This window comes from Aethalodelphis obliquidens, unplaced genomic scaffold (genome assembly GCF_003676395.1).
Source record: "Aethalodelphis obliquidens isolate GAN/ISIS:26980383/991018 unplaced genomic scaffold, ASM367639v1 scaffold9, whole genome shotgun sequence".
NCBI lineage: Eukaryota > Metazoa > Chordata > Mammalia > Artiodactyla > Delphinidae > Aethalodelphis > Aethalodelphis obliquidens.
This window is the reverse complement of record NW_020837953.1, coordinates 33,474,061-33,501,680: the sequence shown is the minus strand read 5'-3', so window position 1 is coordinate 33,501,680 and position 27,620 is coordinate 33,474,061. Positions and strand designations below refer to the sequence as shown.

The following is a 27,620-nucleotide window of genomic DNA, read 5'->3' as shown; positions in this document are numbered from 1 at the left end:
CAAGATGTCAGAACAGCCCCCGGCCCATGGCCTCAGGCAGCATGGAGAACCTGTGTCCTGCCCTCTCAGCTACGGCACCTGCTAAGCCTGGGAGACAGGGTGAGCAGTTCCCACGCTGCAGTCTACCCCAGGCTCGCCAGGCGCTACACCGCCTGCTGCCCCGTATATTGGATCCTGCTCCACTGCTTCTTTACCAGCCCCCGGTGACTCTGAGGGACACCAGCACCGAGAACCTCAGAAACCAAGGCCACACAGGCAGGAAGCCACCAAGCCAGCCTTCAAACCCAGCCGGCCACCTGGCTGCAGACTGGGCACGCTCTGCAGGGCAGCGGAGGGGAACGACCTGGCCACAGAACCCACAGCCGGGCCTCGGGGATCTGCAGGCGCCTCTCCCCGGCTCCCGGGACCAGCCTCTGCTCCCACCCCTCCCCACGGAAGGCTCAGCCCTCACACGGAGTCGGGGGTCACAAAGCAGAAGAAAAGCCCCGAAGGGAAACCCTGTGACAATCCATCAGGGTTGTTGGGTACCTCCTGCAGGCCAGGCAGCTGTAATTCACGTAAAGCTCACAACTCCCCGGAGCAGAAGCTAATACCATCCCCATCTTACAGACGAGCACACTGAGCTAGGAAGGCCCTTCTGAGCGGCCCTTGTCTCCCTGAGCCCCAGGCTGGAGCCCCTGCGGTGCACCGAAGCTCACCCTTGGGCAAGTGGCTCGGTCTCCTGGCCTGTCTCCTCCTGGGGTTGTCGAGGATCCATTAAGAGACTCCGGGGGACTTCCCTGGTGGTCCAGTGGTTAAGACTCTACGCTTCCAATGCAGGGGACGCAGGTTCTATCCCTGGCTGGGGAACTAAGATCCCACATGCCGTGCAGCACGGCAAAAAAAAAAAGAGGCCCTGCACAGGGCCTGGCACACAGGGAGTGCTCGTTGACCAGCAGCAGCTGAGCTGCCCTCTGACCACTTATAGGTGGGGAAACGGAAGTTGGGAAAGGAGGAAGATTTGTCCAAGGTCGCAGAGTGAAGGGCAGGTTGGGGCTGGAACCCAGGGTGCAGGTGAGACCTGCCCTGGGGGCCGGGCAGGGGGAAGAGCAAGCAGGTGCTCAGATGGGAGACTGGGAGATGTGCCGCCACCCACATCTACTCTTTTCTGTAAATGAGCCTCTGCTAAGATTTTGTTTCCAGTCACTGATCTGGCCCGTACCGCCTTGCTTCTGACTCCAGCTTCTCTCCGCTCCTGATTTCTTTCCCTTCCTCTTGCTGCCTCGACCTATGCCACCCCTTCCCCTACCAGCTCACCCCGAGAAGGGGCTGTCTCATGACTGGGGGACCTCAGGAGAGACGAGCAGGCAAGGACTTGACCGGGGGCTTCCAAGGGTAGGGCTGAGCCTCCACCCTTAGCCAGTGGCCTCGGCTGGGGAGGGTGGGCAGCTGCTCTGAGCTGGGCAGGGCTGAACGTGGAGGGTTCTGAGGGATTCCAGGCATTGGCCGGTCCCTGGGTGCCTTCCCCCGAAGCTCCCAGCGCCCTCTGCCTCTACACAGTGGGTGCTCACTCTTTCGTGGAGTGGCTCCTAACAGCTCATCATCACGTTGAGCCCAACCGCGGCTCCCATTCGTCCTGATTCTGCCCCTGGAGACTTCGAGTACGATACCACCTCCCTCAACGGAGACCTGATACCTCTATTACTATGGCCTGCGTTTCTCAGCAGCCACCCTGCTGCCGACCAAGAAAGGTTCACCATCGGCTAACGGTGCTAGTGGTGGGAGTACAGAGGGGGTGCCAGGTACCAGGGATAAGAGAATACCACAGATACAGAGACTCACAAGGACCCTCTGCTACAGCCAGATGCTATCCACAAGCCATCACTGATCTCCAGGCCTGCAGGCTGGGTGGTATCATCCCACTTCCTGGAGGAGGCAGCTGAGGCCCACAGAGATCAGACCTTGCCCAAGGTCTCCAAGCCAGGCAAGCTGGTTCAGAATCTGCTCTCTGCACCAAGGGCTTATGGCTCACAAGGGCTTCCCAGCCATCACCACCTTGAGACTCTTGGGGTCACTGACCCAGTTCACAGATGACAAAACTGAGCCCAAAAGGGAGCCACAAAGTCCAAGACCAGGGGCATGGACCCATCCACATCCAATCCCAGCAGGAAGGACTCAGCAGGAATCTGGCCAGGGCAGGTGCCAGCTGGGAGGTGAGTAACTTGGGCCTGATCACCAGGTTCAGGAACCCGAGGCAGGGTGGAGGAGGTGTGGCCCTGAGAGGCCTACAGGGAAACTCTTCCAGGGCCACCGGGCCCAGCTCTGAGCCTTTCCCAAGTGGCCAGGTACTGGAGTGGGCCCAGGAACTGGACAGATGGGGAGCCAGGCCTGGGTGGCCCTCACTGGCGCTGCCCTGGTACAGCCACACCCCATTCTCAGCCTCCTGCCTCAGGCCCACTTAGCCCTGGAACTGGAATTGAAGGCTGCCTCTGGGAAGACTGGCGCCTCCCTGCACCTGAGACAGTGTGACGCCCTGGTCAGGTTCTCAACATCCCCAGGGCTGGATTCTCTCCTCCCTGGAACTAGTGACCCTTTGGTTCTGGATCCCATGAGACAATAAATGTGAGAGGGTTTTCTAAACTGTAAAGGGCCACAGTTACAAAGAGAAGGACACGGCAGCTCTCAATACACCAGGCATGAGCATGCCGTGAGTGGGGGCCAGTCCACACAAGAGCTCTGCTCAGAGCTCAGGAAGCAGCCAGTCCAGCAATGACCAGCTGCTTCTTTGTTTCACTCATTCATTCAGGGAACACAGGCCTCAGGCCCACTGTGGCAGCTGCCCCTCCAGTTTCCCCAGTCTGAATCTGCAAACTCTAGGTCATTCAGCAGGCAGAAGCAATGAAACACAAACTTTCTTTGATGCTAAAGTGCACGGATCAGGGCTCCCTGCACAGAATATGTGCTCAATAAATATTTGCAGAATCAAATTTGCATTCCTGATCTCAAGATGTGGGTCCTGGGGTCAGAGTGTCTGGGCTCTATGTGACTTAAGTCACATGCTAAGACTCAAAGAACGTTTCCAAGGAGGGGATCTGGCCTTGCAGCCCGAGCAGCCCCTACTTCTGATGGCTCCCTCCCTCCGCCACTGGCAGAGGAAGCTGGGGTGGAGTAGAGCAAAGCTGGCCCAACCTCCACCCTCACACACACACACCACACACACACCACACCACACACACCACACACACCACACACACACACACACACATGCACCACACCACACACACCACACCACACACACCACACACACACATCACACACACCACACAGACACACACACACCACACAGACACACACACACACAACACACACCCATCCTTTTCCTTTCCTTAAAGGTTGCAAATCCATACTCCCCCAGCCGGCCCCCAGTGGGCAGTCATCCCTTGGGGTACAGGGAGCCAAGGGCAGGTCAGGTTGGTTCAGTCATCTCCTCTTCCCAGAATGGCTTCCTACAGCCCGGGCTAAGCACAGGCACATGGTCGGGGCGGGGGTGTGGAGCGGAGGACTGCCGTCCGCCACCGCTCCCAGGATCCAGTGCCATCTGTCTGACCTCGGCGACCGCCCTTCCCCCGCTGGGCCCTCCTCCCCGACCCAGGGGGCTGAGTGGCTCCGGCACTTACGTCTGGGCTCCCGGGGTCCATCCACAGTCACCTTGATGGCTCGGTGGTAGGTGGCCACTTGTGTGGGGTTGGTGAACACGGTGATGGTCAGTGTGAAACTCTTCCCTGGGGGGAGTGGGGAATAAAGAAGAGGTTGGCACCTGGAGCTATTCACAACACCCTGAAGCCCTAATCTTCCAGAAGGAGCAGGTCTCTCTACTTTGAACCTGGGCAGAAGATAGGGTTCTGGGTAAAATTCAAGCTGCTGGGGTTGGCATTCAAGGCCCCAGGAGGTCTGGCACCAACTTTACCACATTCCCCTGCCCCACGCTCTGGCCACCCTGGCTTGCTTCCTCCCTGCTTCTTGGCCTTTGTTTGTGCTGTTCCTTCTACCTAGAGACCCTTGCGATTTGGGGGTGGGGAGCTCAGATGAGTACATATTTTTTTTTTCATGAAAATAATTAGTGATCTTTATAGAAGACTTTGAGAACACAGAACATATAAAAAAGAAGAAAAAAGAATCACCCACAGTTCCACTAGCCAGAGATAAACACTATTAACATTTATTTGGGTGTTCTTTCCTGCAACCCTTTTTGGGCGAGTGTGTGTTTTTACATAGTTGCAATGACACTAAAATAAGTATTTCCGTACCCTCTTTTTTGTTCACTTAACATCACACCATAAGCACTTATGTCATTAAAAATTCTTCATAAACTTCATTTTTAATGGCTGCAAAACATTTCAACTCCTGGAAGCCTCACCTTTGACTTATCCACCTCCTTACTCTTGGGTGTTACCTGGCTGCTAATTGCTTATTGGCGTGTGCAGCTGGGGCTGAAAAAGGACTGATCTGGGAACTGCAGACATTTCATTTGTAGACACAACTGTTATTTCCAGAGCTCTGTTCTATTTTTAGATAGACATTTGGCTCCAAAGTCTCCATTCAAAATTCCTGAGACGGGAGAAAACTTTTAAAATCATCATTTTTGTTTTACCATGTAAAATAAAACGAAAATGGCCTTCTGTTTATAAAAATCTTTGCCTACATCTCTGCTTACTTCCTTAGAATAGATTCCAAGAAGCGGTGAGTGATTTCACCGCGTCAGAGGGTTGGGAGGGATTCAGGGGCATTAATCTCTCCGGTGAGATGGCTCTCTGGAGAGGATCGTCGTGATTGGTGTGGGCCCGAGTCTACCGTGATGCTGTCAGCATCTTCGTGACCTCATCTATCAAGGTGGAAAGATCTCTTAAACACTCTTGACTTTGTCGCCTTTGTTCTATTACTAGTGAGACTGAAATTTTTTATATGTTTATCATCTATCCTAATCCAACACAAATCACTGCTTCATGGGCTTTCATACTTTTCTATTAAGGTTTCAATGCCTTAAGGAAAAATCACTCTATCAAGCTTGTTAACACTCTCCTGTCCTGTTTGCGGCAGTCGGTTTCCCACTCCACTGGCCTTTACATTTCGCTTTCTGACACAAGCTGATTTGCATTTTCAGTTCTACCTCTTGCTTGTGATTTCTCCTGTCATTTTGTGTTTAGAAAGGTTACCTTCAATCAACACCATCCTCTCTACCTTCCACGTTGAATTCTTTGATTCTTCGGGGGGTTTACTGGTTGGGTTTTTCTTCAAAGGGCACCCCAATTTTCCCAGCACCTTTACTGAAGTGAGAGTCCCCTCTCCCGCCCTGTTCTCTACCAGCATCAAAGTCTCCATGCGTGTGAGGCTGGGGAGGGGTGTGGGGAGAGCTTCGCTGATCCTCAAGTCAGATTGGCCTCCTCCTGCCCTGCCCCCGAGCACCCCTGTCTCTGGTCCCCAGTTACAGGCCCGGGGACTCCCCGAGGGCAGGGGCTGATGGCCCTGTGCACCTGTGTCCCCCCAGGGCTGTCCCCGTCCTCCCAACACATCTCCAGGGCAGGCAGGCCTGATTCCATATTCCCACTTCACAAGTAGGAGATGAAAGCTGGGGGGGGGGGGGGCGGCGGGGTGTGAGAAACGGTAGCTTAGCATGGCTGGTACTTGTTGATCGGTGATGGAGGGAAAACTCCAGCCTCAGAAAGAGGACAACCCAGCACAAAAGAAAACCAGCCAGGCTCCCGGGGCCACACCCAGGAACCCAAGGGCTTCTGAGACTGGGGGGATGTAAGGGGGTAGGGGGACAGAAGGGGTTTAAATTGAGGTGTGACTCAAACTGGGGAAGAGTGGGGCCTCTCTGGAGGGATTTGCCAGAGCTGCCAGCTGGAGGCAGGGGTGGAAATGCAACCCACTCCCGACCTGGAGCTCTGGGCCAGACACCCACCTGGCCCTCACTCAGACCACAGGGGCGCTTTCCATGCTTTCTGGAAACAGGAAGTGCAAAGGCCTCCCGCTCCAGGCCCCACCCCTCCTGGGACCCTCCTTCCCCCCTACTGCTTCCCCTCACTCTGAGGTCTTTTCCCTCCTGGATCCTTCCCCCAACCAGTAAGGCCCTCTCCAGGGGTCCCTGAGCCTCTGACCCTTCCGTCACCTCCTTGGTACCGCAGGGTGCCAAGCCGCTGGGTAGTTGAGGTTGACAGCCCAGGGCTGGATGGGCCCCTGTGCCCCGCACTTGCCAGCTCCCTGGAGTGCTCTATTTCTCACCTTCCTTCCTTCAGGTCATCACTGAAAAGTCACCTTTCCAGTGAGGCCCTCCCTGCTCACTTTATCTAAAGGAGGCTTTTTTTTTTTTTTTTTTTAAGGAGGCATTTTTAACTTGGCATCCCTCTTAGAATTGAGCGGGCTCAGAAACTGGGACAGGAAAAGAAAAAAATGACAAATGTATTGTCCCTAGCCTCTAGCTGAAATTTAGCATCTCTCTTAAGTATGAACGTAGGCAACAAACCACAGAGGCATTACAGCGGTCCCTGTGACCTTGTCACCAACAGACGTCACACATATTTACATATCACATTACAGACGTTGCAGATTTCTTTAAATATCTTTCATGCTCGTCACAACTTCAAAGTCACGGTCGTCATCAAACCCGTTGCTAGATCTTGTTATTTAACAAGCTAACAAGGCAGCGCATTTATCACAATTTTTAAAAACGTTTTGCTATGTTTTAATATAATTGGTTTTCATTGCCATCCTTTGTATTTTATTTCATTCTTTAAAAGCACAATTCTGAGACTGTCAAAGGGGTCCATGGGGTAATGAAAGGTTAAGAAGCTCACTCTGAAGCGTCACAGACCTTCCCACTCCCACTCAATCTGCTTGAGTTTCCTCCTAATGCTTATTACTTCTAATAATCTACCTACTTATTTATTTTATTTTGTCTCCCTTTACTAGATTATAAGCTCCCTGGGGGCCAGAACTTTTGTCTTGTTCACTGCTATGTCCCCTAGGACAGCATCTGGCATATAGTAGGTGCTCAATAAATGTTTGTTAAATGAATTAAGGGCAGAGGTTACTGCTCCCATTTTACAGATTAGAAAACTGAGACTCACAGAGGGGCAATGAGTTGACCAGGTCACACAGTATCCAGGCAGAGTGCCCAGGAAGGTTAGAATGTACTGGAGCCTGCCCCTTCGCACCGACCCTAAGCACCTACTCCTGGGGAGTGAGGAGCCCCCACCAGGCAGCAAACCACAGGCTTGCCCTGAGGTCACCAGCCCACCTTAACAGCTTCCTCCCAGTTTCCAGGCCTGACACCACCCCTCCCAGGTACCCACAGAGACCAGGGAGGGAGGAAGGGAGGGGCTGGCACTTGGGAGCAGGAGTGGGAGGGAGGGGCAAGTGTCAGGTGCCACAAGAGGCAGGGGTCCCACGAACCACAGGTGGGGAAAGCTGTCTCCCTGAGCGCCCATCACCTCTCTCTCCACCTGGCGGCAAACCCATCCGCCCACCTCTCCACTCTCTTAGAGCAGGAAGCTGAGAGGACAAAGGAGGTGGACAACTGTGCAGGAACCCCGGGCAAACTCTCAATCAGCTGGGAGCCCAGGAATTGCAAATCAAGGTGCTCCCACTGGCCCTGGTAGGAGGCGGAGAAGTCCTGTCTGGAAATAGTTGCTCCTTGGGGCTGAGAGTGGCCGTAGGCGTCCCCACAGGACCTGGGTCCCTGGATGGAGCAGCAGACACAGCGGGGTCTGGCAGTGCGCCCTTGGGCAAGTCCCTGTCTCTCTTTGCCTGGGTTCCTGTGGGACAAGCCCCACTCACTGGGGCCTCATGGACAGCGGGAGGGGACATCTCTGGGGGCCTCTGGATTTGTTCAATGTCGACCAGGAAGCCATCCACTCCTCCCCCACCAGTGGTCCCCCTAAGCCTGCACCTACACGTTGGCTCCCAAATCTGTCTCCACACACTACGGTTTCTTTTTCACCAGGTCATGACAGTTCAGGAAGTCACGTTGTTTTCATCTTTACCTAGGCCAGTGGCCCCCTCCTAGACAGCATTTTGGGGATGTGTGCTGCATGGTCCTCAAGAGGTGGGATGTGGAAGGCAGGGGGGGATGCAAATGTCTAGCACTGCACAGGGCAATCAACTATTCACTCTTCCCGTGTGGGAAAAACTTGCTTATGTAGATTCTCTGAGCCATGAGCCTAACTCAGTTTTAGATAAAACAAGGAAAAAGTTTTTACACTCTTTTGATATGTACTGAACTTTCTGGGAGGGAAGACAATTCTTTTTTTTAAAAAATTTTGCTCAGAATTTTGCCAAGAATTGCTCACAGCTTCAGCGAATCATGTCACTGACGGCAGTGCCACGTTCAGACTTTGAGTCATGTACACCTGGCCTGTCGGGTCGGCCGCAGGGGTCACGGGGCTTCAGCTAGAGGTGCAAACACCCATCCACCTCACAGTGTCTGTCATCTCGCCCCAACATTTACATATTCAAATAGATACATCATTATAAGTTACTTTTCCTTTTTCTCTCCATTATAGCTATGGAATTATATAGATTTTGAATATGCACACAGGTGGATAGATTAAGTTATCTTGCGCGTTTCAATTGTAGGATGGTAGAGGGCGTGCTGCAAAAATTTGTTGTAAGAAGGGGCACTGCGGCCGGCAGGGCGGGGACCTTGGCCCTAATCACTGCAGGAGAATGACTTGGTTTCCTTCCCTTCCTTCTTTTGGTTTACACCTTCAGGCTTATCGTGAGAGCTCTGGGGTGGTATCGTGCGTATGCCTTGTACGGAAAGCTATCTTCTTGGAATTAAGACAGATTCAAGGAGTAAAATGCAAGGAAACAAGCAGAAGTTTCCATCTGGTTTCTTAGCTCTGGCAGAAGTCAGAGAGGCAGGGAAAGGCTCTGAGTCCAAAACCCCAGCCTGTCCTGCCTCCTAAAGTGGCCCAAACTGTCTGTGTCAAACACCGATCTGTTCCTCAGAGGGAATTTCCCAGTGGGCAGGAGGGGCACGGCAGATGCGGAGCTGCATGCCACAGGACCCCTGTGTCCTCCTATCTCACTGCCAGCCGCCTCCACTTCTCCCACTCGACACTTCACACTTTCTGGGTTTCCCCCACCCCCGCCCAAACCACACCATAATCAGAAAATCAGTGACTGTCACCATTCAAAGGGACTGCAAAGATCTCCTCCAGTCCCAGGCATTTGAAGTAACAAAATCTCTGACCTGTATCCAGCTCTCAGCATGTGCCAACTGATATGCTAGTACCCGTCTCCTTGATGCTCACAAAAATCCCACGAGGTAGGTAACATTATCATCCCCATGTTACAGACGATGAAACAGAGACACAGAGAGGTTAAGCCATTTGCCCAATATCATCCAGCAAGTCACTGGCAGAGCTGGAACTGAAATCCAGGTCGGCTGGTTGTAGAGCCCAGGCTGTTGAAGACCATGAGCCTCCAAGGTCTGAAAGTCCCGTCAAGTTCCACGGGCATCGGAGCGCCCACTCAGGCCTCTTCTGCCTCCCAGGACCACTGAGACTGGCAAGAGAATGGCTGTGAGGATGCCTCATAGACCCAGCCTCCTGCATCTCCCAGAGCCATGACCCCAGCCTCAGCCTTGCCTGCTCCAGGAACACGCTGCTACACAATGCTTTGGAAACCTATCTCCCTCCCGGTGGGCCTTGCAGGGTGGGTGCGGGTCTGTGGGTATAAATACCACAAAGAAATTGTTTTCAGCAGCAGAAGGGCCAGGCAGGGTCTCAGTAACGCAGAATCACCGTCTCTTCGCTTTCCGGAGTTCACCTCCCAGAAGAGGGTGTAGGTGCTTCACTGGGCTCCCAAGACCGACCTCCCCTTCTGCTGCAGCTGTAGGGGGTCTCCCTCGCCACCGCCATCTGGGCCTGCGGACCTGGCCACCACCCCGCCGTCCAACTGCATCCAAGCAAGCTACCACCAGCCAGCGGCGAGCGACTCTCCACTCAGGGCTGGGGCTGGGATTAAGTTGCAAAAGGCTTGAGAGATTGGGGATGACAAAAGGGGCTTGAAGACTAATTAGGAGCAGCAATGAAAGCTTAATTCATAAAAGCAAACATTTTCCATCCATCAACCTGCAACCAGTTAAGGGCAACGTCTGAAAGAAATCTGGGCGTGGGGAAGGGAGCCAACAGGAACAGGAAATGTTTGAAAGAATGTAAACTATTTCAGTTTCATAAAAAGTAACAAGTAAACAGTTATTACATGCAAATAATGCCCTGGTTTTAATTAATGCTGAAAAGTCAAAATATGTTTGACATTTGTATGTATACACTGAGCGGCTGGAGAGGAAAAAATGGTGCCCAGATGCCCTTTTCCGAGCAGGACTGGCGGCTCAGAGGGAACTAAAACCTTAAGCAGGTCTTGTTTATTGGTGATGAAAAGTACCATTCTGCCTCCGCCTCTGTCGCAACTGGAAGCAGAGGGAACCTAGCTCACTTTCTTAAGCGGGAGGGGCCGGCTGGTGCTTGGGAAGGACACTCCCCCCTTTTCAGCAGGCTGGTCTTAAAGGGCCAGAGAGCCCTCAAGTCTCCATTTCACCCCGGCAGGGGTTCTAGAACTTCTCCACCCAGAAGTGATGACGGGTTTCAGGTCCCAGCAGCCTCCCACTCAACAGCCCCTGGCAGCAGCCACAGCGGCGTCTGGTCCCGCCTTCCTTCATATTGCCTGAGGAAGATCAGACAGGCAGGGTGGCACACCAGCCATGATTCTAGGGTGGGAGACGGCAGGCTTCAAGCTATGCTTTCCAACATTCAGCATCCTGCACTGCATTCGTTTCTTTTCTAAACCACCTTAAGGCTCGAAGAACTGGTGAAACTGTGGCTTCAGGAGACCGCAGCTGGGGAGAGGCAGCCTCAAAGTGTGGGGGAGATTCCACCCCAGTGGGGAGACTGGCTGGGGCGCTGGGGACCTAAAGACCAAGGATTTGTCTAAATCAGCCTCGAAGCATCCTGCCAAAAAAGACTGACGAGGCCCCATTCTGAAGACAGTGATAGTCTACTATCTTCTCCCAGCACCTTTGTGAGACAAGGGTGCTTAACCGGGAAAGAGGGGAGGTGTGGAAGACTTCACAAGTTAGTAAACCCCAGAAATGGGAAGAAAGTTGTGTCTTTTCCGGCAAAAGACCCTAACGTTCTTCACATCCTCAAAAGGGTCTGTAACACCCTAAGGGGTTCCAAACCGCTGTTTTCGACAGAGCTGGCCCTGAAGACCTGTTTCTGGGGCTGCCACAGGGACCCCAAGACCTCGCTCTCAGCTTCCTTCTCCCCGCCTTTGCCGTTGCCAAAGTTGGGCTGGCGCGGTCTCCCTCCCGCTCACCTCGCCCACTGCGGCCCACGAAGCGAAGGTCGTTGAACCTGGCCACCTGGTTCTTCATGACGGCTGAGGCGTTGCGCAGCTCAGCGGAGTAGTTCTCATCGTTGCCGGCCATCACGGTCACCACCGTTCCATCTGGCACGTCCCCCAGAGCCACCACCTGAGGGCATGGGGGCAGGGGGACAGCTTAGGAAGGTAGAGGAGGCCAAGGAAAGAAGGGGAGGAGCTGGGCGGGCAGCTCCCCTAGGTCCCAGGCGCACTGCAGATTTTTCAAATGCGGGTTGGAGAAGAGGTTAAAAACAAGAGCGACCTGCCCCCCAATACAACAAAAATCAAAGGACAAAATCTCTACCTTCCACACCCAAATCCTAGATCAACTGGCTAAGTCACGTCCTGAACAATTTATCCTTTCAATGAAATTTAATCTAAGCGAAAGCAGTGAATGAGCGCAGGCAGTATGTTGTGGGGTGCAGTTCCTCTCTTCCCTTCGGCTTGAGCAAAAGAGGAATCAACACGCTCCTAGCAACCAAGTCTCTAAATGAAAATAATATCATCAATAATAACGGGACTGCTCCCCACATTCAATTAATGCCAGAGCCCTTTGGGGTACAAAATGTGGCCCTGAAATGCAGCCCAGGCCCAGTTTATCTGCCTCTGCAGAGCCTGAATTCGTTATGCAGGGAAAATGCAAAATGCAAAACAAACTGGTGTTTTCAGAGGGGTTTGTCCAGAAACCCCCTTTAAAGTGAGAGAGGGGCTTTTGATAGCAGGAGGATGCACCTGCTGGGAATTGCAGGATGGGGGTGGAGATGCCCCCCTAATAAGTCTCCCCCACGCCCCCATCCCAAGGAGCATGGGGAGGCAGATGCCTTTTGAAAAGGAATCAGACTGCAAAGGCAGTCACAGCCATTTAAACGTGGCCACCGCGTGCAGGGACTAGGGATCCAGATGGTAAAAATTTCAAGGAGAAAATGTTTGGGGTCTGATTAAAAAGGCCAGATTTCCTGTCAACATCCTGTCTTCTTTTAATTTCAAAGATTCCTTTTAAGCTCCAAGTGACAGTAAAACCTCCGATCTGAGGATTAAAGTCACACGGGCTTCCCCCTCCCCCTTCTCCCCGGGAGATTTTCCCCACTGGTATTTTAAGATGTCACCCGGGAGACCTCAAAGAGCCACTCATCCCTTTTTCCAATTTGGAGTCGTCTTAATGGGACCAAGGGCGGCCTCAGCTGCCAGGAGCCGCTGTTTCCAGCCACCTCAGGCACCCGCCACCCCCAGCCGCTGGCCCTTCCTGCCTTGCCCTTTCTCACGGCAGCTGTGAGAGGTTTAGGGGAAAACCAAGGCGTTTTCGTTTCATCTCGCTGCCCCCTTAAAAAAATGAAAATGAAACAGTCGCCTACTCCCCAGCAAAGAGAAAAAGCTCCTCTGAATGACTGGGGGTTGCCAGGGGTGGGAGCGCCCCCAGTCTCTGCCTGACATTCGGGATCCCGGCCGCAACCGTTTAGGGTTCGTTTAGGCCCCCGATCCCGGCCTAGAGCCTCCCGGTGTAAAATTTCAGAAGCCGGGAGTTGACGGTGTGAGCAGGAAGTGTTTCTGAAGCAGTGCAGAAGGAGGGGTGCTGCTCCTCTGAGAGGAGGGTAGGCCCTCTCCACCCTCCGCACCCCGCCTCCGGTGTCCTCGCCCTGGTCCCGGGGCTCCTCTGCCCCGCTGCCCGCAGGGCTGTGTCCGAGGGATCCGGGCTGGGGAAGAGCGAAGCCCCATCCGCCCGTTTCCGCATCAACATCTCTCCGCAGGGCTCCCCAAGGGTGGAGGGGCCAAATCCTCTAAAAGTCGTCCGTGTCGGGTGCATCCAAGAAGGAACGCCGAAGTCCCCGGCCGGAGCGCGCAAAGAGACCGCAAGCGCCTGTGGCTCGGCTGCTGGGCTCTAGCCGCGGGGTCGCGGGCACGTCCCCGCCCCTCCCTTTCTGGGGCCCTGGCTCCAGCAGCTGAGACGCCCGAAGGCGCAGGGCCGGTGTCCTCCCGCCCAGGGCCCCGCACTCACCTTGAAGGCGACGGGCAGCGTCTTGTTACAGCGCCAGTGCGAGGGCAGCACGGAGCAGAGGAAGTTGGGGCTGTCGGTGCGCACGAGTTCGCCCGCGTGGTCCGCCAGCACGTCCACCATCGAGCGCACCTCGGGTCGGGCGCGCCCGCCGGGCCCCACGGCCGCCTGCGCGCCCAGCGCGCCGCTGTTCTCGCCCATCTTGCCGCCGCCGCCGCCGCCGCAGGGGAAGGCCGTGGAGGGAGGTGTGAAGCGGCGGCTGGTGCTCGGGTCTACAGGAATACGCATAACAGCGGCCGTCAGGGCACCGGGCGGGCGGCGGCGGCGCGGCTCCCCCGGGGGTGGCTGGCGCGGGCGCCTCCTCGGCAGCCGCTGCCGCGAGAATCGGGAAAGCAGAAGCAGCCGGGCCGAGGCCTCAGGGCGCAGGGGGCGGCGCCCGGGGACGCCTCCCCTGGGCCAGCCAGCCGCGAGGCCTCGCTGCCCCGACGGCCGCGCAGCCTGTCCGCTAGTCCCGCATTCTGGGCGAGCGGCCCGCGTGTGGCCGCCCTCGCGGCGATCCCGGTTGCCTTGAGCGCGGCGGGGCCCGCGCGGGCTGTGCAGCCACCGCCGCCGCCGCCTCCCGCCCCCGCAGCCCGCTAGCGGCCTCCCCACCGACTCCGCAGCCGCAGCCCCAGAGCAAATCCTCGAGAATCAAGTGGCGGTGCCGAAACCGCCCGCGAGGGGTTAGTACCCCGGGGCCCGAGGGGGCGGGGCCGGCCCGAGCGACGCGTCGTGCAGCCAATCGGAGCCCCCATCGCGGGCACCTCGGCAGCGCTCGCGGGGGAGGAACGGGGACCGCAGAAGGCCGCCCAACGGGGAGGGGCGGAAGGCTCCGCCCCGCCGAGGACGCCCGGGGTTGGGGGGCCCCCAGCGCGACGACCCGGGGCTCCTTGAGAGTTCTGAGGAGCCGGAGCCGAGGCTAAGAATTTGTTTAAAACGTCTAGTCCCTACAGAGGCTCATTTGCCGCCGCCTCCAGACCCGGGGGCTGCAGCTGCTCTTCTGTCGCCCTTCCCGGCCGCCCGCAGCCAGGCCTCCCCACTCCAGCTGCTTTCGGCCTGTGAAGCTTGCACTCTCAGCTGGGGGCCGTGGGGGCCTCAAGGCCGGTGACATCCAGCGGGGAGCTGCCCCAAAGTGGCTTCTCACTGCCCCTACCTGTCCCGCAAATTATTTTGACCCAAGAGCCTCCACCGCATACGAGATTACGCGCGAGCCAGAGGCCTCTGCAGCTCCCAGCTCTGCGCGACTTTTCTCCCGGCCCCGGTGGCCCCGGTGCCAACCTGGGGACAGAGGGAAGGGTGTCCCTTATGCGCCCTCATCGGCTTGGGGGCGAGTAACCCCATTTCTCTCCGCTCTCCCCTCAAAATAACTTTCAGCATCGCGCAGGCCTGTGTCGTTCTTCGTTGTGGCGGCCTGAGGGTCTTCGAAAAACGCGGTGGGGCCTGAAAAACGCGAGTGTTTACTCCTGCCCCCCGCCGACCCCGCGCGCATGTAAACACTGTCCTGCATCGTGGAAGAGGACGCGAGTCCCTGGTGAGAGGAAAACTGTGCAGATAACGCAGGAATGGCTGCAAAGCTAAGGGCCCCTTCTTCCAAAGGAGGGAATTTTCATCCACCATGTGGATGCAAACTGGCTCCCGCGGGTCCACGCCCACCTCTGCCCGGGCGGTGCGCTTGGGCCACGCGGGCAGGGACCAAAGACAGCTCTGCCGAGGCACTGCTCGCCGGCCCTGGGTCCTCGCTCCCACTCCTGGCCGCGTGGCCCAACCATTCCCCGGCGGCAAGCAGGCAAACAATCCCTTTCCCGCCTCCTAGGCCGGGCGAGCGGGCGTAGGGACAGGCTACATCGAGGAGGGGAACTGGAAAGATCAAGCCGCCATGCACACTGGATTATCGCCACAGATGCGCTCCCTGGAGTCTGGGGAACGAACGCGTGCAGAGCCTCCCCGCCGTTTTGCAGATCGGGTTGGATATTCGTTGTTTCCGGCACTCGACAGGTGCAAAACGACCGATTCCAAGCCTCGGGAGCAAAGAAGCATAGGATCTGAAGGTGGCTGCAAGATCTCGCCCTGGATCTGACCCCGGCCCATCGCGTGCCATTTCGTCGTTACCAAACGAAATCAAGCCCTGCGTCCGCTCCAGGGTGGACCGGCTCTGGCCCAACCTCGACCACCTGGAGAGCTGATCCCCACCCCTGTCGGAGCCTCACATCAGTCCCTCGGGCCATTTAGAGAACAGGGACGACGAAGGTCCATCACTGGACCTTTTTATAGAGCCTACACGTCGGAGTTGCAGATCGCCGGGGCTCAGGCCCGCTCGCTCACGTGAGCACAGACACTAGCCGCAGAACTAGAAGAAAGTGAGGAATCGGGACCTTGGCGCATCCAACCTCTGGGAGCTTCCTGCCAGGTAGGGCCCGGGGCCAGGGAGGACGGGCGACGCCGCACTGCCCTGGAGCGGCCAGGACCCGCTGCCTCTGAGGTTCGTAAATCCGGTTTGTCGAATGGTTTTGGTTTGCAGCCATGCCCTTCCTTGTCTCTCCGCCTGATTTCTCCCTCTCATCCTACGGCTGGTTTACAAATGGGTTTCCTGAGAATAGGACTCCTGTGGATCTTGGCACCTGGCATAGGACCCGTCATGGCTCCAGCCCTAAGGAAGGCGCTCGCTGCCAGTGGGCGCCAGAACCAGGGAACCTGGGTTGTAGACGTAGGAGGTCCCCGGGGCCGCCGGGGGAGGAGCAGTTCCGAGATCCACCGCTAGTTGACGCCTGCACTCTGCCAGCCGCGGAGATGCCCCGACAGGCTCTGCGCACAGATGTGCGCCAGCTGCGGTCCCGCGTTCAGGCGCTGCCGGCCGCCTCCTGCAAGCTGCCCCTTCTGGACAGACCTCTCGCCCTATTCCTCACTATCTGTGCGCTACGTATCGGACAAACCAGTGGCCTTGTGGTAGACCAGAGGCTGCCCTCTCCGCCCCCAATGGACAAGGACGCTCTCTGCCTTCGCATCTCGGACACCGGAGGGCTCCTGCGCCCTCCGACCCGCTGCAGAACGTTCCCTCTGGCAGAAATGCACAGCACTTTCCTGTCCTGTTCCGGAGCGCCGGGGTTGAGGAGCACTCACAGAGGAACAGACCAGCTCTTTCCCAATTTCAACCTAAGGCAAACCTGCTTTGTCCCCACCCCAGACTGACAGACCTAGGGTCACACCTCTCTCTCTCCTTCTCTTCCCACCCCCTCTCTCCCCGTTTTTCGAAGGACAGTTACAGTTGGAAAGCTCCCAGTCCCCAAGCTGGGACACCCAGTTACCCTGTCCCTTCCCCATCTTATGTGGACAGTCATCTCCTCTCCTTCTTCTCTGGGACCGATGGACAAACAGCCCACCTAAGGGAACGCCAAGTTGTCCACAGCAGGGGGAGGAAGCCAGGAGGTCTGGACCTACCTTGGCCCAGAGCTGGGTAAACACGGACACAACCTGGAGCCTGCAGAGTCTGGGTTCTGGGAGCCACTCCTCCCGCCAAGTGTCCTCCACCCCTGGAAGGGGATCCATGGGGTCAGAATGACCCTGTGTCGGGCACCCTCCTCCTGCTGCAGGAGAAGGTCTAGGAGTGCGCTCCTAGCGCACTCCCGGTAGTGAGGTGCCTGCACGTCTCTCCCCTCCCACCAGAGAGAGCGCTTCTGAGGGCAGGTCTGATTCCTAGGGAGTCCCAGTGCTTGGGGAGGGGTGAGGACCCCCCAGCCGTGCCAGATAGTGGACGTATATGCTCTGGAAAACCTAAGAGGTCCATTGGCTGTGGAAGGAGCTTTGGTCTGAGGTTCCACTGCCTGAGTTCTTCCACCACCTACTGTGATCTAGGGAAAATTGCTTAAAACCTCTCTGAGCTTCATCTGTTTCATCTGTATAGTGGGGGTAATAACAGTGGCCTCCTCATAGAATTGTGTGTAAAGTGCTTAGCACAGGCCTGGCACATAGGTGGTGCTCCATCCATTCTAGCTGGCACTGTTGTTTATACTAAAAAAATAAGTCCTGATCACCCCTTGTCCGGGACCTTTGGCAAGTCCCTTCCCCTCTCTGGGCCTCACGTTTCCCATTTGTGAAATACCCAGTTCCCAAATTCAAAGCTTCCCCAGACTCGGAACCTAGTCCTTGGCAATCCTGTCCCCCTTGGTTCTCCTGGGGGCGGCCTGGGGGAGCTAAGGAATGTCCAGCCAGAGACAGCTTGCAGGAGGGTTTTCCAGCAACCATCACAGGGCTGCCGGTGCCTGGACCTTGAGGACTCACCTTCCCCTGGGCTCTCAGACCCTCACTCTGGAAACCCACTCGCCTCACCCCCTACCTCCCCACAGACACTTTCCCAAGTAGAAACTGACCTCAGCCAGCACTGTCAGCCCTCACGCCCTCCCCAGGAGGCGGCTGTTCCCTTTATCCTGAGTCTCATGGGAGCCCCAGTCCAGAGAATAGACAGAGGACAGTCATGCAGAAGCTGATGGTTTCTCCCAGCCCGACCTGCACACCCACTCCAGAGAGACCCATGGTGAAAGCTGTTTCTTTCCTAGTGCCCTGGAACCCAAGGTGGAACATTCCTGTCCCTCACTGAGCCTCAGTTTCCTCTTCTGTGAATGGAGGTCATTCTAATCGCTCCATTTCACAATCTGGCGGGGAGGGGCATTGTGTTTCACCATATGAAAAATACCATCAATTGTTCCACGTGAAAGAAAAAGGAAGAGAATGCTGCTGTTTAAACTAGGACTTGTCTGCATCCTTATTTCAGATATATATTTATACATATGTAAGTTTTATTATATATGCTACCTATATATCATATATTAAAACATACATATATAATTAGTGAGAAAGGGTCATGAAAAACAGTAATACGGTTGAGGGGTTGCTGCCTCCGGAGTTGGGAGCCTTCACCCCCGAGAATCCATCTCTGAGGCTGTCCCTCCTGGGCAGCCTCTCAGGAAGGCTCCTGCTGATGGCGCTGGAGGAGGAGGACAAGTGGCTTCTCAAATTGCAGGGTTTTTTTTTTTTTTTTTCTCTTTTGGAAAGGGCCAGACTCTGAGGGGCGGGAGAGGGAGCTGGGGAGAGCATGGTGAGTAGGACACAGCTACAGCCTCTGCCGTTAACTGGCTGTAACTTTTGCCCAGGGTCTGCACCTCTCTGAGCCTTGGTCCCCTGGACGATAAAGTAGGAAGAGAAGTAACAGCCATGTTGGCTGAGGTGTTATCACGTCCAGGCACTGTGTTTGGGCTTTAAGTGCGTCTTTCGATCCTCATGTGTACGTGGTGGGTGTTACGCCCATTTAAATGAAAAGAAACATGGCTCAAGGTTTTCTGGGCTAAGGAGGACAAGCACCAGATTAAAAGCTCAATCTGACTCAAAATTCGGGGAGGAGGCACCTCAAATGGTTATATACGTTCCTCCTCCCTCCCCCCACCAGTGGTTAAATGAAGAAATGGGAAGAGCCCAGTGTACAGATATTGAAAGAGCTCAGTACGGTTAGCTGTGATGATGGTAGGGGAGCTAGAGGCAATACAATTTGTTGAACAACGGTGGACTTGGAAATCAGCAGACCCTGCAGACTCCGGGAAGCGGGTGCAGGGGTTGTCCGCTCCCACAGCCTGCTCTCTTTTCATCTCGGAACCGACTCTCCTGGGAAGAGGCTGACTCAGCTGTAGTCCCCAGTATACAGATAGGAACACTGAGGTCCAGAACGGGGAGAGACTTGACCTGAGTCACCAAGGAAGAAGGGAGACTTGGACGGAGCTCCTGCAAGGCCAGGGGGCAGCACCACAGCCGGACGGCCTGACTTCCGCCCACCCTGCTGGAGCCCGCAGACGGAGCCGCGAGCCAGGGCTGCAGGGCATCCCTCCAGCGCCCCCTCCCGGCCAGGTGCGACCCATCGCTCCAGGGGAAGTGCCCCGTCTGGCTGCAGGCCTCACTTTCACCAACCTTCTAGGCTTTGGGCCGGCTCCCCGCAGTACCCCAGATGATTTTCACTGTGACCCCGGGTTGGAGCCTCAGGAGGTGCCGGCTCCCCTCTTGTCCCTGCAGCCGCGGAGCCCCCCACTCCCACTCCCACCCTGCTGTAGCTCCCCTGGGAGAGGGTGCCCAGTTTTGGGAATGCGAGAGGGAGGACGAAGGATAGAGGGGTGGTCTCAGCACAAGTGTGGCCAGGGGAGGGGAGGCGGCCCCAGCAGTAGCCAGGGAAGTGGATTCTGGCTTTGGCTCCCACCACTGGGTCTGGTCTTCCTACCACCCTCACCGTTCCTCACTTTGGTCATCTATAAAACGGAAATAATTCTGGCGGAGCGCTGTGGTCTATGACTAACAATTGCCCTAATTGGTTGGACTCCTGCTGTGTGCTGGGAGTGCTACCCCAATTATCACTAACCCTTATGAGGCTTCCGCAGGGTAGAGATTTTGTTTTCTCCACTTTACAGGTGGGAAAATTGAGGCTCAGAGAGTAAAGAGCTTCTTCCCTTTGGGCCTCAGAACCTGAGAGGTTCAAACAAGAAAGTCTCGAGGGCTCTTCTTTTTTTTTTTTTTTTTTTGCGGGATCGTAGTTCCCCCACCAGGGATTGAACCTGGGGCCACAGCTGAGTCCTAGCCACTGGACCACCAGGGAAGTCCCTTGAGGGCCCTTCTTTTAACATGACTCCTTGACACAGAGCAGGGCTCTGTCTCTGCTCTGCTGGCTGGTCACAGTGCATCCATCCACAACACTGGGTGGGTGCCAAGCTCCTTGCTGGCAGAGCCGTCAAATCAGAGGACTCCTCTGCTGGGGGGCAGGGAAGAGCAGGAGAATGGGGAGAGGGGCCTGGGTATCCTGGAGCCCAAGGGGGCTTCAGGGAAGGGCGTGGCCTTTCCCCAGGCCCTGGACGGAGCTCTCCGCTCTGGCAGTTAAGGAAAGGGCTCTTCTGAGTGGCTGTTGCCTCTTGCATCCCCTATAGTAGAGGAAAGACAGGAGGGCTTTCAGGTTCAAAATGCCTGCAAACCTTAATCAGGTGGCAAGAATAGGAGTCCAAGAGATTGGTAGTCCAAAAACCAATGTTCGAATAGGATTGGAACCACAGGGTTAGAACGCTAAGCTTTATTAATCATTACTGACAACAGTTAAAGTGCATCTAACCTCACAATATTTTTATGGGGGAGGTACAGTTATCACCCCCATTTTACAGGTGAGAAAACCGAAGACAGAGAGGTTAAGTAATTTGCCCAAGGACACACAGCTGGGAAACTGTGGAGCTAGGATTCCAACCAGGCAGCGTGGCCCCAGAGCCCACGTTCCTGACCACCACACTCTTGTTCTCATGGACCAGAATCAGTTGCCTGAAGTTACAGTCATGGAATAGAACTAGAATCCTGGCATGAGAACTGTGGGCAGGATTCAGAATTTTATAATGTCAGACTCCACAGGGCTCTGAGGTATCATATCCAAATCTCCTATTTATCGAATGGTGGAACCAAGGCCGAGGGAGGGGAAGGGTCTCACTCAAGGTCGCAGCTTTGGCCAGGGGCAGAGTCTGGAACCCCCTCTCACCGCCTCCCACTGACTGTGCTCCAGGGTGCCTTTCTCTCCATGCCACCTCCCCCCATGCCTGCCCACCCAGTGCCTCCAGGGCCCAGCCAGTCCCATTAGGGATTTTCCATCGCCCCAAATAGGTCCTAATGACTATCAGTCCTTGTGAAGCCTTAATTAATCTCAGAGGCCGATGGCTCTGAGGAGACTGGGGGCTTTGGCCTTACGCAGATGAAGATTACGGCTCCATTTCATGTGGTAGTAGAGGAACGCCTCAGACATTCCTGACAGCAATAAAAGCCACATGGCTTTCCAGCGTCGCCCTTGGAAAAGAAAAAAAGCGCAGCCCTTTGCGGAAAGAAATCAACTATGTGCTGTATGCATGGCATGAGATAAAAACGGGGCAGAATGAGGTGGAGAACAGTTGGTCTTTTATGTGGCCTCCGATGGCCACCGAGAGTGGCAGGGCCCAGCGGTCGTGATCCCAGCTGCAACCCCGGGGGACAGGGGTAGCCCTCCGCGCGGTGGTAGAAGCCACAGTGGCAGGGCCTCAGTTCCTCAACCTGAACTGAGTTTGAGCTGCCCCAGATGTCCCACAGGCAGGGCCAGCTTCCTGGGCCCGTGACCCATGCAGTCGCACAAAAGGGCCTTGCAATTGGATTCATGCTCTGCCGTCACTGCCTTGACATGCTTAATACTTTTTGAAGAAGGGGCATGCATTTTCATTTTACACCAGGCCCCTCAAATGATATGACTGGTCCTGCCCACAGGTCACCCCATCAGCCCATTGCCTCATGTCTCCTGGCCCCTTCCATGGGCCCAGGCCTGGGGAGAGTGTTTTTTGAGCACCTATATTGTCTGAGGTGAACTTTAAAGCAACCTCGTGAATTGGGCAGATGTGGAAACTGAGGCTCAAAGAGGCGTCCATGCGGCAGGGAAGCCTAGATTTGGAGTCAGGTCCCTCCGCATTCTGCAGTCTTTCATGTTCATCATGTCCAGTGGGGATGGTGATGCACACGGTCAGGCTTTTTTATTTCCAAATAACAGAAGGGATAATTGAGGCCTGACAAGTGAAGGTACTCATGGTCATACCCAGTCAGTGGGGAATGGGTCCCTCGGTCCTGGACTGGGCAACAGTGGACCTGGGCCCGGACCCATAGGGCTGAGGGGGAGGGGTGTCCCAGTTTATAGTTGTTTGTTGCACTTGTACATTTTTAGCTCTTCTGTGTGGGTCATTGCCTTGAGTCTGGCCTTGGATGTGGTGGGAGTCCTGGCCCCCCTCCCCCACTCTCCGTCCTAAACATCTAGAAGTCCTGTTTGTGACTTCACTCTCTCATGCTCCAGTTTTCCTCTGCTACCCTCATTGGCTGGGGAAGCAGTTGTGCCTTATACCTTGATAAACTCAAAGGGCTTCCAATCCTCTATGAATCATAGAAAGTTGGGGCTGAATGGAGCCTAAAGGTGGTCATGACTTATGACCTGGCTGCTGGCCCCAGGGGAGCCGTCCCCTTATTCCTTGCAGGGTAACCTCAGGCAAGCCCCTTCCCTCTCTGGGCCTCAGACACCCCATCAGGGAGAGAAATGTATTAGCCCACACTTGATCCCCAGGAGGACTGTCCATCTTCAATGTTCTAGCATTCCATGTTAATCTATGACTGGGGAAACTGAGGCCCAGGCAAGGTCATAGACTTGCTCAAGGTCACACAGGATGCTCACTGGCAGCCGGACCCAACTCTGAGGCTCCTGCCTGATGACCTAGCTTTCCTCTGCACAAACCTTTGGAGGGACCAACTCTGGTCTTGCCCTCCACAGGTCACCATGGCCTGTCAGGCACCTTAAGTGCCCAGGTCTGGAAGCCTCAGCTAAGGGTCCTCTTTAGGAAAAAATGTGCCTGGTGATGGTAATGTCCTTTTTTCCCCACTCACGTTTAGGTTGTGTCATTGTTTCCATAATAAAGGCCTTTATTCCAGGTGTTATAATTTGGCTAGAAAATGGGGAGGAAGGGTCAAACTCTAGGACCCAAGGGGCAGGTGAGGGATAGAGCTCTGGAAAGCCAGGAGAAGAAAGATCTTACTGGACCCAAGGCACACAGGGTACGTGTGCGCACACACACACACACACACACACACACACCTCTTCTCATGGGCACACTCACACGCAACACACATGCTCATGCACACACTCTCACACACACTCACTCGCAGCTCACACTCACACATCTATGTGGACAAGTCCTCATGGAGGCCAACACTGCTACGTCACAGCCACACATGTAAACAGTTAAGTGTATGTGTGTGCAAAGACGCTCACAAGGAGACACATCTGTCTGTGTCAACACTCACAGACCCATTAATGTAGACACAGATAGGCCTCCATAGGCACACGTCAAGTGCGTGTAGACACAGACCATCCTGTGGACAGAGCTACATGCAGACTTTGAGGCAGGTGTGGAGTGAGGGCTTAGAGCTTGAGTTTGTTCTCTAGCTCAGCTCTGGGAGGAGTTGAACCCTGGCTGTGGGAGTTTCTGCTTCTTCTTAGTTCAGGGGCATTGACTCTCTAGGTGGTTTGTGAGCCCAGGGCTTTCAGACGCTTGCCCAGTATCTGACTGTTAACCTCCTTCCCTCCCAAATGCTCCATGGAGGTGAGGGGAGCCTGCCCTCTTGGTCCAGAAAAAGGTGGCTGTTATATGAGGGTTGCAGGGAGGGTCCCTGAGGCAGCCTGGGCTGGAGGGCAGAGCATGAGCCTGGGGCCCCAAAGCCCTGGGGTCAGGTTCAGGCTGAGAGGCCCCGGACATGACACATCACCTTCCTGAGCTTCAGCCCCCTCACCTGTAAAACAGGCCAATTACTGCTTCTCAAGGGGTGTCGTGAAGGGGCTTCCGGCTCACATGGGAGCTCAGAGACAGCAGCTGCCACAGCCTGATCACCCCTGCAGGGTGCGTCACCCTGAGCCCCCTCTTTTAGGGCCTAGGTGACACCCCCAGGAACCTCAGCACGGGGAAGAGTATTGACGCCATGTCATTTGATGAACTGTTAAAGCAACTGGGAACTTTGTCCTGGGGAAGAGCAAGCCTGGGGCTGAGAGCTCTGCTTTCAGATCTCTGAAGAGCCCATGCGTGGCAGGGGACCATACGAGTGCTGGGGATGGAACTATGGCCAGTGGCTGTTGGGCTCCATATGAGGAAAAGAAGCAGAGACAGAATGAGACATTCCTCTAGAGGTAGAGAGCTCCCCGTCATGGGAGGTATTCAAGTTGAGGCCAGGATATTGTAGAGGGAATTTAAAAGTTGGATGGGGCTGGAGGCTGGACCAGGTATCAGTGTCTAGCTTAGGTTTGGCTCATAGTAAACATTTATTGAACAAATGATAGAGTGAAACCGAAGTTCCATTCGTGACCTGACAGTCTGTGATGCAGGGTCTACCAGCTCTGAGTTCTCACCCTGGCATCTTTACCTGCTAGTGTGTGACCTTGGGCCTCCTCCAGCCTCAGTCTCCTCATCTGTAAAATGGGGAGAATTGACCACCTTCCATGATCTTCCCTCCAAATACATTTTAGTAGTTCAATAGCTCACATCCTTTATTGCTGCCTTTCAGTTCATTCCAAAATGACTGCTCTTATAAATAGAAAATGACACTGAAAGCAGAAAGCATACAGACAAGCAAGATGATGGTTAACACAGGAGAGTGGTTCCCCTGCCCCGCCGTGGCAGGGACAGGGAGAAGGAGGGATGTGACTGGGAAGCGGACACTGGTGAGAGCCCTAAGGTCCACTTAGTGGGTTTTTTTTTTTAACATCTTTACTGGAGTATAATTGCTTCACAGTGTTGTGTTAGGTTCTGCAGTACAACTAAGCGAATCAGCCGTATGCAAACATATGTCCCCATATCCCCTCCCTCTTGCGTCTCCGTCCCTCCCACCCTCCCTCTCCCACCCCTCTAGGTGGTCGCAAAGTACCGAGCTGATCTCCCTGTGGCACGCAGCTGCTTCCCACCAGCTGTCTGTTTTACATTTGGTAGTGTGTGTATGTCAATACTGTCCTCTCACTTCGTCCCAGCTTACCCTTCCCCCGCCCTGTGCCCTCAAGTCCATTCTCTACATCTGTGTCTTTGTGCCTGTCCTGCCCCTAGGTTCATCAGAACCATTTATTTTTAGATTCCGTATATATGTGTTAGCATACGGTATTTGTTTTTCTCTATCTGACTTACTTCACTCTGTATGACAGACTCTAGGTCCATCCACCTTACTTAGTGGGGTTTTTTAAAAGCTAGGTGGTGGGTTTATGGATGTCTGTTTTATTATTATCATTTAAACAATATTTATATACACTCCCTGTTACTATATTTTACAATAAAATATTTTAGGAGAAAAGCAAAAGGTAAAAAAGCCCTCCCTCCCCGAAAAAGACCTCCCTCCCCGAAACCTCTGAAAAAATGATTGACAAAAATGCTGAAATTTGCATAGAGTTGCAAAACTGCCCATGGGGCATCAAAGTTGGAGGGTGTGTATTCTTGGCCAAATCACTGTTTCAACCAGATTGTCCTGTCCACCAGCTCACTCAGCTGAACCATCTGGTGGCCTTGAAGCCATCCTCACCATGGCAGCCCCCCATGTGGAGCATTTTGGGGTACCCAGCCCCTGCTGAGCATGCTCCCTACTGAGCTCCTTAAATCTTACCAACAGCTTTCTAGGTACATGTCATCGGGCCTGCTTTACAGACGAGGGACTGAAGTTCATTGAGTAAGTCTCCTGGACCCAGCTAGGAAGGGGCAGAGCTGGAATTTGAATCAAGATCTTTTGATGCTGAAATTGTGCCCTGCTGTATGCAGCAGCCCCACCCCAGGGGCCAGGCCCTTCAATATAATAACTAATGAGATCCACACTTCACATGTATTATTTCATTTATCCTCATAGCCACCTTAGGTGTTAAGTACCCTTATTATTACTTCCATTATAGCACTAGGAAAACTGAGGCACAGAAAGGTTAATAAGTTGCCCCGGTTCACACCTCAGATGAATGTCAGAGGTGAGCTTTGAACCTAGGCAGTCTGTGCTGCCCTGCCAGGCCCATGGGGAGCACAGACGCCATGGACACAAGACAGAGCTGTGGCCTGGGGTCCACAGATGACCCCCAGGAACCAAAGGCCAGCAGGAATGGATGGCTGGGGTTGGGGCATGCAGCAGGGAGATCTGCTCTCAGAGTGGCACCAGCCCTATGCAATGAGCTGTGTCTGTCCCTCTTCGCCTAGCGGGCCTGTGGCCCTTGGGGAGGCGCTGAGGATGTGGGCAGAACCAAACAGAGGCTAGAGCAAGCTGGGCCACAGGCTCAGACACTGGGCACTCTTTGTCATTTGCTGTTGGCATGAGTTTGTCCCTGGCAAGAAGGTGATGTTCATCACCTGTGCATCTCTGGGTGCCCCTGAGTGACTTCTGGAATGGGATCATAAAGTGTGCTCAGACCCTGGGTGGGGGCTGCACCCTCTTACTGCCCCATCTCTGAACCTCAGTCAGATCAGGGGTGGGCTTGATGCTCTGAAAGTCCTTAGCTCACAGAGGCCTGGTCCCATCCTAGGAGCGCAGGGGGAAATGTTCCCAGTCCTATCCTCGGGGAGCACTGCACTTGATGGGGGAAGAGCTGGGATGGAAAGGAAAAGGGGAAATAAGCAAAGGAAGGAGGAGGCTCTAGCTAGATTCATTCAGTCAACAAACATTTTTTGAGCACGTACTATGTGCCAGGGGTTATTTTAGGTGCTGAGGACACAGCAATGGACACGATAGCTTAGACTCCAGCAGGGAAGGCACAAGATAAACAAGGAGGCAAATACATAAACACGAAGATAGACAGTGGGTGGTCACTAATTCCTTAGACAGGCGGGTCAGTGAAGGTCTCTCGGAGGAGGTGGCATCTGCGCCAAGACCTGAAGGTTGAGGAGACTCAGGTGGAGGAAAGGAGAGGGGAGCTGGTGGGAGGGCCCACAGCACGGCAGGAAGCAGCTTCTCCCACCTGCCTTCTCCCACCTCCTCTGCACCAGGCACGTCCATGATTCTAAAACTTGTTTCCCCTTTTCTCCCTTTTTGCTTCTCCCACAATAGCCCTGAGAACCAGATGGGGCGAATTGAAGTAGCCTGACCTAGAGCTGAGGAAACTGAGGCTGGAGATGAGAGGGGCTTGTACTGCATTCCTTTGTGCCCCAGTGCCAGGACCCCACCAGGCCCCATACCCGGCCTGGTGCTCCTCAGGCCGGCCCCACTGTCCAGCGTGTTCTTCAACCTCCAAGTCCAGGCAGGCGACAGCCAGAGTGGAGTCAGGCCATGGGCACCGCTCCTCAGGGGTCACGGGGCTAGAAACGTGGGCTGCTGGGCAGGGCCTGGGAGGGACGGCGCTGGGGGCTATGCGCCCGGCCCTGATTGGAACAAGGTGGCGGCCCTGGGAGCCCAGCCGGGCTTCACTGATCTTGCCTGGTGTTCTAGCCACTGGGCGGGACCGGCACCGGGCAGGCTGCCGATTTTCCCAGGTGTGGGAACACCCTGGGGGAATGGCCTTTCATGTGGCTGTGGGGTAGGCATGCCACCCAGCACGTGGGGGAGGCCAGGGCATTGGGGGCACGCTGACAGTGTAGGGGCCTTCCGGAGACTTGGAACCCCACAGCCGGCCAATGTCAGGCTCCCAGGG

General features: G+C 55.0%; 1 protein-coding gene across 1 annotated transcript in view; it reads right to left on the bottom strand.

Moving 5' to 3' along the window:
• The window catches only part of RUNX3 (RUNX family transcription factor 3), a 62,577-nt gene that overhangs the window by 15,192 nt on the left and 19,765 nt on the right, over positions 1-27,620 (bottom strand). The window contains exons 2-4 of the mRNA XM_027109670.1: positions 13,397-13,665; positions 11,359-11,515; positions 3,657-3,761 (exon numbers count right to left, since the gene is read on the bottom strand). Coding sequence (XP_026965471.1) covers positions 3,657-3,761; positions 11,359-11,515; positions 13,397-13,665 — 531 coding nt within the window. The remainder of the gene's footprint in view (positions 1-3,656; positions 3,762-11,358; positions 11,516-13,396; positions 13,666-27,620) is intronic.